Here is an 18,060-nt window from a genome sequence, read left to right as displayed (position 1 = left end):
CCCCGGAGGTGAATCTAGCTAAGGATTCTCAAAAGTAACCAGAATCTCTGGATTCTCTCCTTTTTTGGCTTGTTTTTAATTTTTTTGGAGGGGGTAATTTGGTTTGTTTGTTTGTTTGTTTTTAGAAGAGGTGCTAGGGATTGAACCCAGGATCCCGTGCCAGCGAAGCATGCGCTCTGCCGCTTGAGCAATATCCTCCCCGCTCTCCTGCTTTTTAAAGCAATTATTCAGTGTCGCTTTCTTCCAGCTGTTCTTTAGCAAATAGTTGTCCAAGGCCTGAGGGGTGAATTAGTATTTCCATTTTCCCTGACCTTCAGTCCCCTCCACTTCCTTTCTGCCATCATTCAAGTTTCCCCCACCCCTTTCATTGACTGACAACTGCCCAATCTTGTGAACTCTGAGCCCCATAACTCTCTCTGTGTGGCTGAGCCTTCAGCCAGTTTAGAACAGCTGTCCATTTTCATCTTTAGACCAAAAAAAGCAGGTCAGCATGCTGTGTCTTGGAGGCCAAACTGCAGCATCGTGGAAACGATTCTTTGCCACAGAAAACTGCAGCTCTGGCTGCTTGGGCCAGACTCTGACCTCACAGAACGATAGAGAAACCACCACTTACACAGCCTTTCCCGGCAGCCCAACAGCTGATCTTTTGTTAGATTCTCACGTCAGGGCCGTTTCCCATCATCCTTGGTGGGCACCGCCCTCTGACCTGCAGAGTTCCGAGGCCCGTCTCCTTGGCCTTGCCCTTGCATGGATGGAGGTTAAGCTCTGGTGTGAGCACTGACGTCAGCCCCGGGCTTCCTCCAGCAGGATGTCTCCTAACCGTCTGCAGCCTAGCTGGAGGCAGACAATGCCCGCCAATGTTCCGCAGACGCCTCCACCCACCGGAGCCAGCCATCAGGGCCCCCTGCCCCCTTAGCAGTAGATAGAAGCCCCTAGAAGCCCCCTCCAGGCTGCTGGACCCCCTCCCCTCCCTCAGATAGCTGAGGCGAACAGCCGGACCCTGTGCTGTCCCCACTGCTGTGCCTTTTCCAGGCCCCCACGTACAGTGCTCAGAGAGATCAGTTATCTCAATTTGATGGACAAAAACCCTGGTTGCTAAAATGTCTCCCTGTCTCTGCCTTGCTGCTCAAGTAGGTTGAGTCTGTGGAATTCAACGTGTGGGACATCGGCGGCCCCGCCAGCATGGCCACCGTCAACCAGTGCTTCTTCACGGACAAGGCCCTATACGTGGTGGTCTGGAACCTGGCGCTGGGGGAGGAGGCTGTGGCCAACCTCCAGTTCTGGCTTCTCAACATCGAGGTGAGGAGGTGCCAGCCCTTCAGTTCTCAGTTCTCAGGGCATCACAGGGGTCCGCACTTCTAGGGGGAAAAAGGAAAACAAGGAAATGGTTAGGGGGAAATGCTTTACACTTTGGCGGGCTGTTACAGAGGCCCCCAGAATCATAGGTCACCATGAAGCACTTCAGACCCTCCTCGGCCGCATGGTTGGTCACATGATCTTGTATTTTTCTTCTGCCTTAAATTTAATTAAATTTTTTTTCAGGAGGGGGAGGTAATTAGGTTTATTTATTTATTTTTAGAGGAGGTACTGGGGACTGAACCCAGAACCTTGTGTATGCTAAGCATGTGCTGTACCGCTGATCTATATCCTGCCCCCACTGTCTTAAATTTAAGTGCCCCCTATCTTGGACCCAAAAGAGGAACAGAGCTCCCCTCTCCAGTGTAAAGGGGACGTGGGCCAGGATGCAGGCTGCTGCCCTGGGAGCTGACACATTGTCTGAAGGGATCCAAGATCCAGCCTCGGGGAGAAGTCACAGGCCCTGACACCCGCCCCAGTGCACAGCGGGTCCTCCAGGTTTACAGGGAGGAGCCTCGGGCACAGCAGGGTGATGGCTGCGGGTCTGCCACCTGGGAAGCTGTCCCCATCCCGTGTCTGAGCAAGGGGAGCTAGTACTCAACCTGGGGCTCATTCTCGCAGGCCAAGGCCCCAAATGCCGTGGTGCTGGTGGTTGGAACACACCTGGACTTAATTGAAGCCAAATTCCGAGTGGAGAGAATCGCCACCCTGCGCGCCTACGTGCTGGCGCTCTGCCGCTCGCCCTCGGGGTCCAGGGCCACGGGCTTCCCGGACATCACCTTCAAACACTTACAGTGAGTGTCCTTTGGCTTTCTGCTGGCCCCTCACTTGTCCGTCTTCCTGGGGACGCCTGAGCTCTGCCTGCAGAAGGCTCCTGAGGCAGGGCTGGGCTCCTCTGGGGCCCGTCCAGGGTAAAGGGTGGCAGCTCAGCCCCCAGAGCTGACCCAGCCCTGGGGAGGATGAGAAGCTGCCAGAGGACTTCCTACTGGGTCTCCCCACCCCCAGGGCCAGTTCTGGGTGTCCACAGCCGCCATGGCACCAGGAGATAGAGATTCAAACACCACCCATCACATTTGTTGATCACTGATCAAGAATAGACCCCAGATGTAGTCCTAGTCCTTCCACTGGGTCTGAGTGGTCCCAAAGGGCTGGGATGCATGCAGAAGGATGCCGCAGGGTGGGGCCTGGGATAGGCCAGTGCTGCTAGAACCAGTGTCCTGGGTTGGTCAGTTCTCCCACCTCCTGTCCTTGGATTCTCATGACAGCCCTACAGGGTACGGGGATTGTTGTGCCCACTTTGCAGATGGTGAAACTGAGGCTCAGCTAATACGTGCTCTCTGATGGGAATCCAGTGCATTGCTGCTGCTACACTAGTGGCTCTGGGTGAGGTGCCATGGACATAGGGCATGGGTCAGCCTGGAGACATGCCACCTGAGTGTAGGCTGGGGCTTTCCGGAATTCCTCTAGTGCCCTTGAGAACGCCCCCTGGGGCCTTGTGATGCTAGGAATGTGCTGGTTCTGGGTCGGAAACTTGGGTCCAACCCAAGCCTGCTCCTTTCCAGCTTGTGTCCTTGGGGGTCACCTTGTGTATGCCTCACTTTCCTCCTCTGTAAAATGGGCATGTTTGGAGGACAGATTAAAGCAGCCCATTGTGGTGTCCCGAACACCATGCTTTGTACCAAGTATAAGCCTCAGTAAATTTTTACGTCCATCTCGTCAGTGTTCTCAACTTGCCAGTGTTTGGGAGAAAACACTGGGGTAAACAGACATTACAGTGCTCATCAGAGAGGGGAGGCGTGAGGAGTAAGCGCGGTTCTTTTTTGTACTCACAGCGAGCTTTCCTGCAAGAGCCTGGAAGGTCAGGAGGGGCTGCGGCAGCTCATTTTCCACGTCACGTGCAACATGAAGGATGTTGGCAGCACCATCGGCTGCCAGCGACTTGCAGGGAGGCTGGTGGGTACCTCACTCGGCCACTTGAACCCAGAGGGGCCTCTTCCCCATCTCGGGGCATCCACGCCTCCTCTACTGTAAAACACGTGGGCTGTGTGTGCTGTGTCCTCAGACTCTGTGGTCCCATGTGAGCAGTTTCTGGGGGAAGGGAGGGGTGGGGCAGTGATGGGAAACATTCCACCTGCTCAGGCCTCCAGAGGGCGGCAGGGGAGGCAGGGCTGGCGGGGCATCGCTGGGGACCAGAGGCCCAGCCCTGCCCACTTGTCCCAGATCCCCAGGAGCTACCTGAGCCTCCAGGAGGCCGTGCTGGCCGAGCAGCAGCGCCGCAGCCTGAGTGACGACGTGCAGTACCTGACGGACAGGCAGCTGGAGCAGCTGGTGGAGCAGATGTCCGGCAACGACATCAAGGACTACGAGGACCTGCAGTCTGGTGGGTGGGCCAGGAGGGCCCCCGGGGGCATCAGCAGGCACAGGCACAGGGCCCCCCAGGAAGGGGCACTCAGGTTTTTCACGTGTGTCTGCAGATGACTGCGAAACCACTGCAGGGATGGATTTGGGGGCCAACATTAATGAGTAAGCAAATTTGCAAAGACAGAATCCATGAATGATGGTGATCAATCAGGTATAATCCTCCATCCAGCTGTGGTCAGATCAGTACAAGATGCCACTTGAGAACCTGTGATGGGGCAGCTGACTGGTGTGAAGTGCCCCGTGTGGTGGGAGTGTTGGTTGCTTCTTAGGAAGAATTTGTGACCTGGCCTCCTTGGGAGGAAGTCACCCAGAGTCCCTTTTGCCCTTTGTCTGATGCTGCCCCCTCCTCCCCTTTCCTGGGCAGCCATCAGCTTCCTCATTGAAACCGGCACCCTGCTGCACTTCCCGGACACCAGCCACGGCCTGAGGAACCTCTACTTCCTCGACCCCATTTGGCTGTCCGAGTGTCTGCAGAGGATCTTCAACATCAAGGGCTCCAGGTCGGTGGCCAAGAACGGGGTGATCAGGGCGGAGGACCTCAGGATGCTACTGGTCGGGACCGGCTTCACGAAGCAGACAGAAGAGCAGTATTTTCAGTTTCTGGCCAAGTTTGAGATCGCCCTGCCCGTCGCCAATGACAGGTGAGGCCGCGGAGCAGGCTGGGTGGGTTGCTTCCTAGAGGAAGGCTTTGAGGCTGGGGGCGCTGGTGGCTTGAGCAAGATTTCCAGGGAGGGACGTGAAAATGACCTGCCAGTATGAGCTAGGGAACTGAAGGGTGGGCTCAGCCAGCCCCCAGCTGACTGCTTCTTCCTGTGCTGAGGGTGTCTCTTTTCAGGGGCTTCAAGGAAATCCACTTGTTAAAAAGGTGTAGAAAAACATGTAAGAATGGGGTTAAAAATAACTTTGGGGTGTTTACGTATTAGGAGGTTGATTGCTTGGGTATTTGATGAAAAAAAATGGAGTGACAAAGATGTGAGTGCAAATTACACAGCCCGGCAGGGAGGGCAGGGGCTGGAGGGGACATGGGTTCCATCTAGTGAGCTCTGACCCACACCAGCTTGGTGTTCAGGACCTCCATGGCCCTAATTTCAGTTTTAGCCACTTCCTAGGTCTACTGGTACTATTGGCCATGAGGCAGCAGCCAGAATCTCAAATCTGTAGATCTTTTCTGTGCACCTGCCATAGAACATGTCAGCACCCTGCCCCCCAGCCCCAGCGATCTGGGGGGATGCCCACTGGAGACTCCTGAAGAGTTGGCCTGGATCATGTGCAGCCAGCATAGACTGGGCCCCCTGGATGCCAGCCCTGGCCCACCTCTGCCTGGGGCCCCTCCCAGATTTCCACTTGGCCTTATAACTGTGGGAGGGGGGCCACAGTCCTTCCTGCTGCAGCTCCATGGGGGTCATGAGTGAGTCCTCAAAAGAGAAACCCCAAAGAGGAATTCAGAATCCACATGATTCCTCATTCCGTGGCCCAGGTGTGTCCTTGACTTTGGCCCATGGAAAAGGACAAGGAGAGGCAGCCTGTGAGTTTACCACATTGCCAGGATCTGACAATTTTCTGGTTATTTTATCAACAGGTTAGAGGAGTGGGGAGATATTAGCACTCAGGAAAAGCAAGCCAGTTATACACAGATGTACGTCAGGCTGGACAGTAAAATCAGCCAGATTATTGCCAAGTCCTCTTGGAGGCTTATAGTGTAACAGGTTAGCATGTGGAGCCAGAATGCCTGAGTGTGAATCCCAAGTTCCTTTCTTTCTCATGTGTAAAATGGGAATAACACTATTACCTACTAGTGTTATTGTGGGGGTTGAATTAGATAATGTATGGAAGATGTCTCCTGCGCCTGTAAGCAGGACATGCGGTGTTAGCAGTACCATTGTGTGCTAAGGACTCACAGCCAGTGGTGTCTGGGCCCATCCAAAGTCATGAGTGTGCCAGTATTTTTCATCTTAGCACAGGTATAAGGGTGCCCTTGTGCCCCAGGCAAGTTCCAGCTCCTTGCACCATAAGCTTTTATATGGTCAACAGCACTATCAATGCAAACAGAGGCATTTGCTTCTCCTTTTAGAGCACAGTTTTCAACCTGGAGTCAGCCAATGCCTCGAGTCCCTGGGGAACCCTTCAGGGCATTTCTGAACCTCCCAAAAGCATACGTACTCTTCCAGGCATTTGTCCATCTTCCAGGTGGAACCTCCCTGGCTCTCACTGCTCAGGGAGGGCTCCTGCCTGACCGCTGAGACAACCTCGGGGATGTAGCGGGAACCGGCTTCACCTGGGTCTTCAGGGCTTTCTGTTCAACAGGCACATGAAGGGCTCACCTCTTAATTCCCCAAAGTCACCCCCGGGGAAGCCCCCCTACTGGTGATGGCTCTCAAACAGGTGCTGGTGGTCTCTCCTGGGGCTCTGATCACCTTGAGAAAAGCTTCCACTACCAGTCACTCTGAAGCTCTTTATTTGCAATGCTGGCTCCTAAGTCATCTCTGTCTGCAAAAATATTGAGCACCCGCTGTGCAGGCTGCGGGCAGGGTCACCTGGGTGCACAGCGTGCTCCCTCCCCACGAGTAGGGCACACCTGTAAGATAGAAAGAAGCTACAGGGCACAGCCCCTGTAAGGGAGTCCCAGGAGCTCCCAGCTGAGCGAGATGTGGGCAGAAGCAGCAGAATAAATCACACTGGGCACCGACAAGGGCCTCCTGTCTCAGGAGGTCAGAGACACAAAGAAGGACTTTTCAAGAACGTGAAGGATTAAATCAGGGCGTCTGCTGAAGAGCGCCCGGCTGTAGAGAGAGGCACTCTAGCTGGGGTGGTTGAGAAGGTCCTTTCACTCAAGACCTGAAATGGCTGGAAAGGACCTAAAACTTCACATCTGCTCCCCAGCTCCCGGGCCTCACCTGCACCTTGTCCAACCCTGCAAGGTCGGTGTCCCTTCTCTCCCCAGGTCAGGGAAGCAGAATCCCAACAAAGTTAAGTTGTGTGATGAAGACACAGAGCAAGGACTGACCCCTGGGAGCTCCGTCCACCGGGCTGTCAATGAGTTTTCCTTCTACGGTATTTTCGAGGCTCTCTTCCAGAAAGTTCCAAAGACATTTTATTGGACCTAAACTGATGCATTTTTTAAAGGATTAGGAGGGCTGAAGGCAAAGCCTTTAAGAAAAAGGGTCCACCCAGGGCTCTGCACGTGGCTGCCTTAGCTCCAGGGCACACAGAATTCTTGGAGGGACCTCCCCTGTGTCAGCTGTTTTCAAATGACCACAGTCATGAACAGCTCACTGACATGATGGTTCAGCGTTTTTATGATGAGCACGAGCGCTCCCCTCAAACACAGCTCCTTGGCACCAACAGCCTCACGCCAACTTCTAAGGCAATTGTGTTGTCTCAACTGGCCAAGGACAATAAAGAGCTTCGAAGGCCAGAAACGTTACTCTGACCCCAGCATCTACATTGTCCTTGGAACTGTGCAGCTGTATTTGTTTTTCCTTCATCCAAAGTTAATTTTAAGTGATTTCCCCAGTCACAACCCAGTTTACAGAGAATCGGCTGCGACGTGCCGTGTCTGCGTTTACGCGCACAGACGTTTTCATGAGGTTGTGGGTTCAATCCCCAGTGCCTCCTCTAAAAATAAATAAGTAAACCTAATTACCTCCCCCCACCAAAAAAAAAATAAGTCAAAATAAGATTCCAAAGAGCCCAGGAGGAAGATATGCAGGCAACCTGAGCTGTTTCAGCAGAGCCTGTCCCAGGCCAAGCCATCTGCTGGGGTCAGGGCCCTGCAGTAGAGCTCAGGTCCACAGTTCACAAGCTCCGTTTGATGTGTTTCAGCTATCTCCTGCCACATCTCCTGCCGTCCAAACCTGGCCTGGATACCCACGGCATGCGACACCCCGCAGCCAACACCATTCAGAGGGTGTTTAAGATGAGCTTCGTTCCCGTTGGCTTCTGGCAAAGGTTTATAGCACGGATGCTGATCAGCTTGGCCGAGATGGACCTCCAGGTAGCCGCTGTTTTGGAATGGGGCCGTTGGTGCATGCTCGCGAGGCACCTGCAGGTGCACCCTCTGGGGAGGGAGGGAGACGCCCTTTGCTGGAGGGACCTGGCTGACGGCCCTTTTCCTGCCGACATCAGGCCCAGAGTCCCGCGCAGCACAGCTGCCCTCTCCCCTCTGGGCCACGGACCCACTTGAATCATTCTGTGAATATCAAATTAGCGCCTAGCTGGCTCGGACAGAATAGCCCATCAGGAGCACAGATTCTAATCTAACCCACATCAGCATCCCCAGGAGGGCTCGTTAGAATACAGAAGGCGAGGCCCCTCTCAGGATCTGACTCAGTGGCTGCAGACTGGGACTTAAGAGTCTACTTCTCTAGCCCCTGCCCCAGATGATACAGCTGGTCGGGCGCACACCTGGGAGGACCACGGCTTCAGAACCAGGGCTTTGCCATTCAGGCTGTGACTGGACTCCCCTGGGGAGCTCCTAACAGACACAGACCAGACCCCAGACCCAGACTGCTGAATCACAGTCCATGGGTGTGACACCCACGTATCCATATTTTTAAAAGTTCCCCAGCTGATCCCACTGTCCATTCAAGCTTGAGAACCATGGACATAGAACTTTAACTTGGTCTGGGAGCAGTGAGAACCTCACCCAAGGAGTTCTTTTCTGTGGGTTCACCTGGGGTTGTTGAAAGGAGTCCCGGCTGTCAGTCAACATCCATTTCATGCAAGACAGGACTATGGACATAGTCATTGTCCAGAGTGGTGGTTCTCAATGTGGGGTTCCTGGACCAGCAGAATCAGCCTCATCTGGGAACTTGTTAGAAGTGCAAATTCTCCAGCCTGCCCCAGACCCAGTGCATCAGAAACTCCAGGACTCTGTTTTTTCACAAGCCTTCCAGAGGATTCGGACCCACTTGACAGAGTGAGAACCCCTGACATAAGCCAGGACTGTTGAATAATTGACATAAACTCAGTGTGAGTTTGCTTTTGCCACATTCTAATTAAAATGCCCTCGTGGAATTACAACTTGGTGGCTAAATAAAGATACACTTTGATCTTCCGATTTTACTGAAATGTTCAAAAATCTATGCAGCAGCCTGAAAACCATAACTCACAGCTCGTGTTAGTGGGAGGGAGACTTGTTAGTGACACATGAGGGTGCGCTGAGGGATGGAAGGAGTGGGCGCAGGGGCTGGCTCTCCTAATGTTCCCGTTTGGCCACTCTGCCCTCCCTCTGAACTCTTCCTCCTGCCACGTTCCAAGTGGGAGGTCACCGAGCACCAGCATCGTGTGAGGCCTGAGCTCCCAAGCGAGCTCAGTGGCTGGCGGGGTGGGGACCCAGCTGGCTGTGGCGGCAGGCACCCTTCCCAGCAGCATCCCTCACTCAGAATTAGGGAAGACGTCCTATTGAAATTCAGAGGAAGAAAAGGAATTCATTCTCAAAAGTAATCAATGGCATGCAAATTAAAGCATTGGTAAGATAGTACTTTTCACCTGTCAAATCAGCAAAGAGCTGGCTGCCCAGCCCCAGAATCAGTGGGGATGCACCCTGATCGCCTCCAAAGCGATTTCTCACTAAGAATCCAGAGCCTGAAAATGTTCAGACCCTTTGACCCAATAATCCTTCTGCTGTAAATCTCAACTAAGGCAATTGTTTGAAATCAGAGAAAGCTTTGTGCTTTTTCTTCTTCATCTGGCTTATCAGAAGCAGCAAAAATTGGAACCAACGTAAAAGTCCAAAGAAAAGAATGATTCAGGAAATTACTATACTTTAAAAATATGTTGAGCTTTCACAGCAAAAAAAAAAAAAGTGACGATGAAAAATATGTTGAGCTTTTAAAAAAAATGAATTTTATGAGTTTTTAATGGCACAGGAAAAACAAAGTTTTTTAAAGTATATACAACTAGAAATTTAGAAAATTAGAAATACAAAATTATAAAACATGACTTCAATTGTTTTATAAACATCTAGATAGGGAAAAAATAGAAATGTGAAATTACAAAATATGGCCTCAGCTGTTTCATAAACATCTAGTTAGAGGGGGAAAAAACCCTGGAATGAAGTATACCAAAATCTTTGTGATCTTTCTGCGTATGTTAACTTGGTATCTTTTTTCTCTCTCATATTTTTTTGTATTTGCCACATTTTCTAAGGTAACTTTTTGCTTGTGAAATCAAGGAGGGAAAATATTTGCAAAAAAAAAAAAAAGCCAATTTTCAATCTTCTGGGGGAAATGCGTTCCCAGAGTATCCGGGAGACCCCTTCAGATAAAGCAGCATTTCGTTTGGCAGCGGGATGAGCGGTGCAGGAGGAGGGGGTGGGAAGACAGACGGTGGTCATTTATCACAAGGGGGCCAGTCTGGCCTCTTCAGAGCTCTGCCCAGGGCCAGCGAGGAGCCAGGAATACTTAAGCAGGGCCTTTTCTCTGTCTTTCAGCTTTTTGAAAACAAGAAGAATACTAAAAGCAGACACAGGAAAGTCGCCATTTATAGTTTTACGGGAAACCAGAGAAATCGCTGCAGCACGTTCAGGGTGAAAAGAAATCAGACCATCTACTGGCAGGAAGGGCTCCTGGTAACCTTTGACGGGGGCTACCTCAGGTAGGAACGTTTGAGGGCTCATCTGGGTCACCACAGTGCCGTCTTAGAGACTGCCCACGTGGTGCCCAGAGTTCTGCTCCCGAGAGCAGCTCATCATGGACGCTTGCTAGAAATCAGAAACTGCCTTGCAAATGTCCCAGAGGTTCCCCATCTCCCCACCCCTCCTGCTCTGCCCTTGCAGGACAGGAAAGTCAAGGGAGGATGTGGTGACCACAGCCCAGGACTAGAGGGAAGGAGGTAGCCACTAAGCTCAGGGGTGAGAGCAACCAGCTCCCCCCTGGTCACTTAGGCGGGACCTGCAGGGCCCCTGCATCCATCCAGCCCCACCCGCTTTGTTCTAAGAGATGATGTCCTGGCAATGGCACTGGTTCCCTAGCCCGCATCCCGCGATGCCTACCTTAGATCCCTTTTCCTGTCCTCTTTGTTTATTTTTTGAGATAGATAAAATCAGCTCAACAGTTTAGTAACTGATTTTTATCAGGTTTAGCACACACGAGATTATTTCATACTTACAGCGAATTTTTCAGGTATTCTTCAGCTCTGTGAGAAGAGAGGGTAAAAGGAGAAAGTAACTTTTTTGAGGGCCCGATTTGGGCCATCTGGGCACCTGGTGCTTTCATAGCGATGTTTCCACTTAAAGCTCACAGCCCCCGACTTGGTAGATGAGAATCCTGTGGTTCAGAAAGGGGCAAAACCTTCCCCAGTGTCACACCTAAGGCTCAGATCCCAGCCTGAGCATCCCTCACTGCAAAGTCCTCGGTATGTCCCCATCCCCATCCTGGGGGTGGCAGGGTGACAAGGCAGGGCTGTGCACACAAGGACACCAATGCAGGAGACCCCTGATAGTCCTGCCCGGGCCCCTGGGGGCCCCTGGGGGTTGCAGCCTCACCCTGGAGATAAGGAGATTCTCCCAGGGCCCTTCGTGGCCGATCACAATGGACCTCTTTTTGTTTCTGGGTTGCAGTGTGGAATCCTCAGATGTGAACTGGAAAAAGAAAAAAAGTGGAGGAATAAAAATTATCTGCCAATCGGAAATGAGGGACTTCTCGGCAATGGCTTTTATCACAGACCACGTCAACTCCTTGATTGATCAGTGGTTTCCCGGTAAGAAAACGTTCTTGAACCAAATCTTTGCTCATGTTAATATTTCTTTATAAATCAGGGTAGGGTTTCTTACTTGGAGAACAGAAATCCCACTGGGATTCAGCTCAAGGAGACCAGAGGAATCCTAACAGCCCTTTGGCAGAGTCCTGAGCCCCGGGGGAGTCAAGCTGTGGGCATGAGTGGGGGCGCTGCGGGGGAGACACGGGCCCAGACCCTCAGGTCCTGTGCAGACATGGCCCCCTGGCTGCCCATAGTCTGTGGGAAGAGAGATGCTTCCTGTTACCACGCATAGTCCAGGAAGACCCTCGTGTGAGCCTCACACAGTCTTGTTTACACAGTGAGGACAAGGCTGCTGAAATCCGGGGGGGGAGCCCACAGCTGGTGCAGGGGTGAGATGGAAGGCACCACACCTGCCAAGGGTCCCCATTCTCCTGCCCTGCCTGCCCTTGACCCCTGAATCCCAGCGGCGATCGGCCACCCACGTGGCCCTTTCCAGCCCCTTTGATCAGTTTCTTCATAGACAGTCCACTTAAAGAAAATACTTTTTGAAGTGAAGCTGTTGAGGTCCCCTGTTTGTTTTGCTACCGGAGTGGAGACAAACCCACAGGGCGTCCCACTGAGAGGAGGCTGTCCGGGCAAAACTCCTTCCCCATGAGCCCTCAGCCCTGGAAGGCTGGCGGCTGAGAGAGCAGAGGGTGGGTTTGGGATCTGCTAGTCCAGTCCTCCAGCCTCCTGTGCTGGCTTCCTCACCCACATGCCATCCTGGCTTCCCAGCAGAGCATCTAAGGAAATGCTTAAGAAACGGGCCTGGTGTGCTCCGGATCAACGCTCTGGACACCAGGGTCTGGGGTTCTTCAGGTGTTGATGGGAAGGGTGACCTACAAGGAAAAAATGCATTTTAGAAAGGGGCCTAAGAGAAGGCAGTTTGGTGCATGGGTTGTGGCAGTTGAAGGGTGCCTGGCCACCCAAGGGGGACCTCTAGGCCATGCGAACCCTCCAGACCCTTTGTGGCTCCCCATCAACCAGTGGTCCTCCCACAGCAGGTGCTGCTGGAGATTTGACTGGGGGTCCATTAGACAGGAAAGACGGGGCTGAGGGACCGAGATGGGGCTGCCCAGATTCAGCACTACCAGCCAGATGGCGGGATGCGTTACACATGGGCCTGCAGGTAGCAGATGTGCCCAGAAAGGGCCAGGAGTCCACCCTGCACAAAGCAGCCATCAACTTGCTGGAAGGGCATCTCCATGGGCCGCGTAGAGGAATTGCTCTGTGCCTCCTCTCAGAGGTGTGCAGAAGAGCTATGTCTCCTGCCCAGGGGAGCTCATGTCAAATGACTAGGTTTTGTCTTATTATAATTTGTACTCATTCCTCCTCCAGCATTGCTCTTCTAGGAAGGATCATAGTAGTTGCAAGCTCTATGATTCTAATTTTAAGAACGGCTCCTTACTTGTGGTTTCTGTCACTGGAGACTGGCATAGCTCAGAACCAGCCCGCAGAGTCCTGTCAGGGCCCAGCTGTGCAGAAGGGATTCCCAAACTCTCAGCCCCTCCTTGGCCAGCCTGGACCACCCAACGGCTGTCCAGTGCATCCCTGGCCTCTCCCTGCATGAGTCTTTCAAGACACAGGATGGTGCTTTCCAGAAAGGAACCTGAGTGCAGCAGTCACGTTTCAGCCACTCCTGGGGGCCCAGGCCAGGGCAGACAGACCCCGTCCTGTGAAAAGCCCACCCAACCTGGGGGTGCAAGTGCTGCCCAGGGACCCACCTGCAGCCACCTTTGGGTGAGCGGACTCCCACTCTGCCCCATGTAGCTCTGACGGCCACAGAAAGCGACGGGACCCCACTCATGGAGCAATACGTGCCCTGCCCAGTCTGCGAGACCTCCTGGGCCCAGCACACCGGCCCGAGTGAGAGACCGGAGCACGTGCAATACTTCGACATGGAAGACTGCGTGCTGACGGCCATCGAGCGGGACTTCATCTCCTGCCCCAGGCACCTCGACCTCCCCGTGCCTCTCCAGGAGCTGGTCCCCGAGCTGTTCATGACCGACTTCCCGGCCAGGTATATCATAGCACCCCTGCCTGGGACCCTCTGCTTTTCACCTCACCCTGGGTGACTTTTAGCTTCTGGGCCTAGGCTGCCTGAAGAGAACCAGGCTGTTGGGTCTCTGTCTTTGAGGCCACAACAGGCCCAGCCAGGCAGAGCACTTGGAGGGTGAAGTCATTCCGGCATCCCACACCATCTCTCCCTCACGTTAGCTGGCACTCCTTCCCTCCTAACTCCTTCTTTGCTACCAGATCAAGGCATAGAAGACAGACACCACTTGGCATCCAAGAATAGGGTGCTTCAGACCCTACTGCCTCATTTTCCTTTCTTGCCAAATGCCAACTCCTCGCTGCTGCCCTGCAACTTAGCATTTAGGTCCCCTGAATCTATCTGTACTTCGAGTTGTCTATCTGTATTAATCTTAGATAATAACGAGGGAGAGAATGCTGGAGAAAAGAGAAGACGTTTTGTGGTCCCATCTGACAGGAAAGAATCACAAAACCCAAGTGCTGGGTAAAAGATGGACTCTTCTGTAGTCATGGAAACCAGAAGCCATGGCTGGTCTCCATGGAGACAGTCTGACATTGGTGGTTACCAGCGTTTTTGGAGTGGTGAAGTCCTGTTGTCTTCTTATTCAAAGGATTGCTATTATTTGGTTTCTTCAAAGAAAAGTAAACTTTTGGAGGGGTAAAAATATTTGCCTCCTCATTTTTCCAAATTGCTCCCCATCCCAAGAAAAGAGATGTGGAGTTCTCGGAGATGTTGTAGGATTGGGGTTCCAAAGCATGCTTCTGGAAGAGTCTGTTAAATTAAGATTCACTGCCTACATTGGAAAATTTCCCCCCATAGTTCTTTCCAATATCCCCAGTTACCTTGTTGGTGAAATGACAATTAAATGCCACTGGTCTGCAAAATGACTTCCCTTTGTTCCTAAGTCTTTAACATGAGGGTTATCACTTTTTGGAGACTACATGCAGAGTTTTGTATATGTATGAGTCAGATTTCATGGTCGGGTGCCCGATTAAGGCAGCCCCAGATTTTAGAACTTTTATTTATTTGCTGAACTTTGTTATGTTTTATGCCCCCTCTGAATCTGGATATGGAATCTACTGTCCGGAATCTGGAAAGCCAGATTATTTGTCCCTGTTGGGTCTAGTCACAGGCTGTAGCATGGCTCTTAGACTAAAGTACTTGGCTGGGAGTTGAAAAGCCCAAAAATCTGAACAGGATTCTTAATTCAGCAGAGACTCTCTGGAAACTTCCGCTGTGGCCCAACCAATGGTCCCAAAGCATCACACTCCCCCAATGGGAGTTTGTGCAGGCGGGGGTGGGGACAATCTGGCATCCACGGAGCCCTGCCCAGTGGTCCCAAGTTTACAGGAGTCTTAACAGAAAGCCCTGAGGGACCCCCAGCATTCCCGCTGGTCCCCGTGCCTGTCCTAGGAGGCTCCCAAGTGCCCACCCTTCCTAAACAGGCAGCTTTGGATTTGGCACTTGGAGAACTGCCTAGTTCATCTTCAGCTGCATCACCAAGGGCTACAGTAGGTGCAGTTGCATCTGCCCGGAGGGTAATGCAGTTAAGCTGTGCAAAGTCTGAGCAGCTGCAGAATCCATTCCTAGAAGGCATGGGAAACAGCTGCATGGTGGGGGAGGGGGCTGAGGCGTTGCTCTGTGGGGCCAGGAGAGCTCCAGAGGTGGCACCTGGCAGAGGCCACTGATCAGAAACCCAGGTGGACCTCAGCAGAGCTGGGAGATGCCCTGAAGTGGGAGAGCATCTGGCTACCTGCCTTCCCTCCCTCCGTCTCTCCCTCCCTTCATCCCTTGCCCTTTCCCTCCCTTCCAGGAGTGACTTGCGGTGTTTCCAAAAGCCTAACAGAAACCTCCCTTTTACCTAGGATTAGAACACGAAGAGGGGTGAGAAGGTCTGAACTCCCTGCCCTTGGGTGAAATAAATCCTAGCCATTGACTGTGGGAACACACTGCATGGCTGGTTTATATACTTCTTTGCTTAATAAAAAGAAATGAGGATGGAAACTTTATGCTGGACACCAGAAACTGACACATTGTAAACTGACTCTACTTCAATCAAAGAATTTTTTTCTAAATAATGAAATGAGACTTCATTTTCCAGCCACTCAAAAAAAAAAAAAATGAGGGAACCACTGACGTAGCAGTAAGTAAATAAGGTTTGTCTGATGGAAACTAGCTCTCAAAGCACAGAACGTTTGGGAGGAAAACATCCAAGGGAATTCTTCTTCCGTGTCCACCACTTTCAGAGGCTTCACCACATGCAGGTCACCAGCCACACCGCTGACACAGTTCCTGTTATGAGCCCAAGGCTTGTGGAGGCTGCGTGATCCGCCCAGGGTGGGGTGTGTCCCAGCTCTGGCTGACCCCACAGGGGGCTTCGAACCCTGACCCTCCACAGCGGGAACCAGTGGCCCAGCCTGTCCTTGCACCTGCCTAGCCCAGGACCTGCCCTGCCCCAGTGGCCTCTCTGGGGGTCTGTTCTGACCCCGGCACTGTGTTTCCCGCAGGCTCTTCCTGGAGAACAGCAAACTGGAGCACAGCGAGGATGAGAGCGCCATCCTGGGCCAAGGTGGGAGCGGCACTGTCATCTACCGGGCCCGGTACCAGGGCCAGCCCGTGGCTGTGAAGCGATTCCAGATCAAGAAACTCAAGAACTTTGCTAATGCCCCGGCAGGTAAACCTAAACGGGACCCTGTACCATTTTTTTTCAGATGTGCATTCCCTTGGGCCAGACTTGCATTGTCTTGGGGATGCCTGAGGCCTCGTGGGCAGGGGAGAAGGGTGGGCCCGGCCAGTGAGCCCCAGGGGCAGCCCTGCTTTGCTGCAGCAGGATGGGGGACAAGCTCGAGAATCAGACTGAGCCAGGCCTAGAAATTGCTTTTGGAGATGACTTTCTGATCCGGACCCGAGCCCCCAAGAGCACGGGCCATCTTTCCAGTTTCCATCCACTCTGTGCCCAGCCCAGGCTTGGCATGTGGTGGGCACACAGGCAGACCTCAGGTGGACCCCTCACCCTGGGCCATCTCCACTAGAAGAAGGCCTGTGGGAGCGCCAGATGAATGGATTGGAAAGCCAGTGTGGTTGGCTTCTCCCCCCACCTCCAACCCCCCAAAGGAGGGGACACCCTCTTACCTTGGCACGCTCAGGTGCACACATCCTGTGCGGCGCAGTGACGTTCTGGAGCGACTCGTCACCACCTAAAGCTCAGCCGGTGCAAGCACCAGAAGGCCTGCTCACTCCCAGCAGGGTGGATGTCACATCCCCTCACTGCCCCTGGCTTAGCCTGGTCATCTTTATCCTCACAAAAGGAATTTACACTCTGGGTAGAAAAATTAGAATTATAGGACAATGGAAGATAAAGTTGCTAGGCGTGAGCTCAGCATCAAATTCATCAGCAGTGTGACCCACTAGAAAATGCCTTTCATGGCAGCCGTTAAACCATAAGGAATTGCGGAATAATTAATATGTATCATTCAGTGTAGTTCTCATCTAAATGCCAGCAGGGTGTGCGTGTGTGTGTGTGTGTGTGTGTGTGTGTGTGTGTGTGTGTGTGTGTATGAGAGAGAGAGAGAAAGAGAACCCTGATTCTAAAATGCATATGAAATGACAAAAACCCAAGAACAGCCAAGAAAATTCCACAGTGGAAGACAAAAGAAAGAGGCCTGCCCAGCAAGCGTTCTGACTTACACACACCTACAGGCATTAAGGCAGTTTTCTCCCAGGGCGCGGATAGGCCTGTCAGGGGACGAGCCTGCATGGGAGGCCAGCACGTGACAGAGGTGACGTCGCAAGTCAGCGGGAAAGGCTGACTGTTCACTCACTGGGGCGGACCCTCGGGCCAGACTTCACAGCATAGTCAGAAATAAATTCTTCACCAGTTAGAGACCAAATGTGAAAAAACAAAACTTTTACACTTAGAAAACAAACGTGGCTGGCACACGGAGAGCTCTGGCACAGTTGATGCATTTCATTTGCCAAGATTTTCTTCATGTTGTTTAAACTTCCATGTCCAATGAACTTTAAAATCTGAACTTTGGCAAGGGAAAGATCAGGACACTGCTCAGTGACCTCAGGACGGGCTGCAGCCTCATGAGTGGCATCCTGGCCCTCCAGTTGGTGGGTAGGGCCCCTGGGGGGTGCCCAGGCAGACGCCTTCCATGGGGGATGCATTTTGAGGGCGTCGGGAGAAGATTGCAGCACAGCCCACCTGCAGCCCATAGACTTTTCTCCTCTGGCCTGCAATGATGGGTCCCAGGCCCACGGCTGCCCCACAGTTTTCTCTCTGGGATGGTCCTTTCTGCCTTCCACGGTCCTGGCTTCTGGCAGGGAGTAAAGTGAACATCAGGGACCAAGCCCTCAGCATTCCTGCAGGTGAGCAATAGGGGCCTGGTTCCATGCCAGATGGTAGCCTGAGCCAGGCTCTGGGTGACTCAGGGATGGAGAATTAGAATAAGATCAAACTGTGACTCTCAGGTGGCCAAAGGCAGGGTGGGGCCAGGACTACGAGA

At 52.7% G+C, this 18,060-nt stretch overlaps 1 protein-coding gene across 2 annotated transcripts in view; it reads left to right on the top strand.

Annotated features, from left to right (window-relative positions):
* Positions 1-18,060, top strand: part of LRRK1 (leucine rich repeat kinase 1) — a 119,326-nt gene that overhangs the window by 84,168 nt on the left and 17,098 nt on the right. For both annotated transcript variants that reach the window (XM_072950682.1, XM_072950681.1), the window contains exons 16-25: positions 1,135-1,299; positions 1,978-2,150; positions 3,189-3,309; positions 3,577-3,736; positions 4,142-4,418; positions 7,600-7,771; positions 10,211-10,374; positions 11,339-11,478; positions 13,288-13,537; positions 16,060-16,226. In XM_072950682.1, coding sequence (XP_072806783.1) covers positions 1,135-1,299; positions 1,978-2,150; positions 3,189-3,309; positions 3,577-3,736; positions 4,142-4,418; positions 7,600-7,771; positions 10,211-10,374; positions 11,339-11,478; positions 13,288-13,537; positions 16,060-16,226 — 1,789 coding nt within the window. The remainder of the gene's footprint in view (positions 1-1,134; positions 1,300-1,977; positions 2,151-3,188; positions 3,310-3,576; positions 3,737-4,141; positions 4,419-7,599; positions 7,772-10,210; positions 10,375-11,338; positions 11,479-13,287; positions 13,538-16,059; positions 16,227-18,060) is intronic.

The sequence above is a fragment of the Vicugna pacos genome, chromosome 27, assembly GCF_048564905.1.
Source record: "Vicugna pacos chromosome 27, VicPac4, whole genome shotgun sequence".
NCBI classification, from domain to species: domain Eukaryota; kingdom Metazoa; phylum Chordata; class Mammalia; order Artiodactyla; family Camelidae; genus Vicugna; species Vicugna pacos.
The sequence above is the reverse complement of the archived record's forward strand: the minus strand, read 5'-3'. Positions and strand labels throughout refer to the sequence as shown.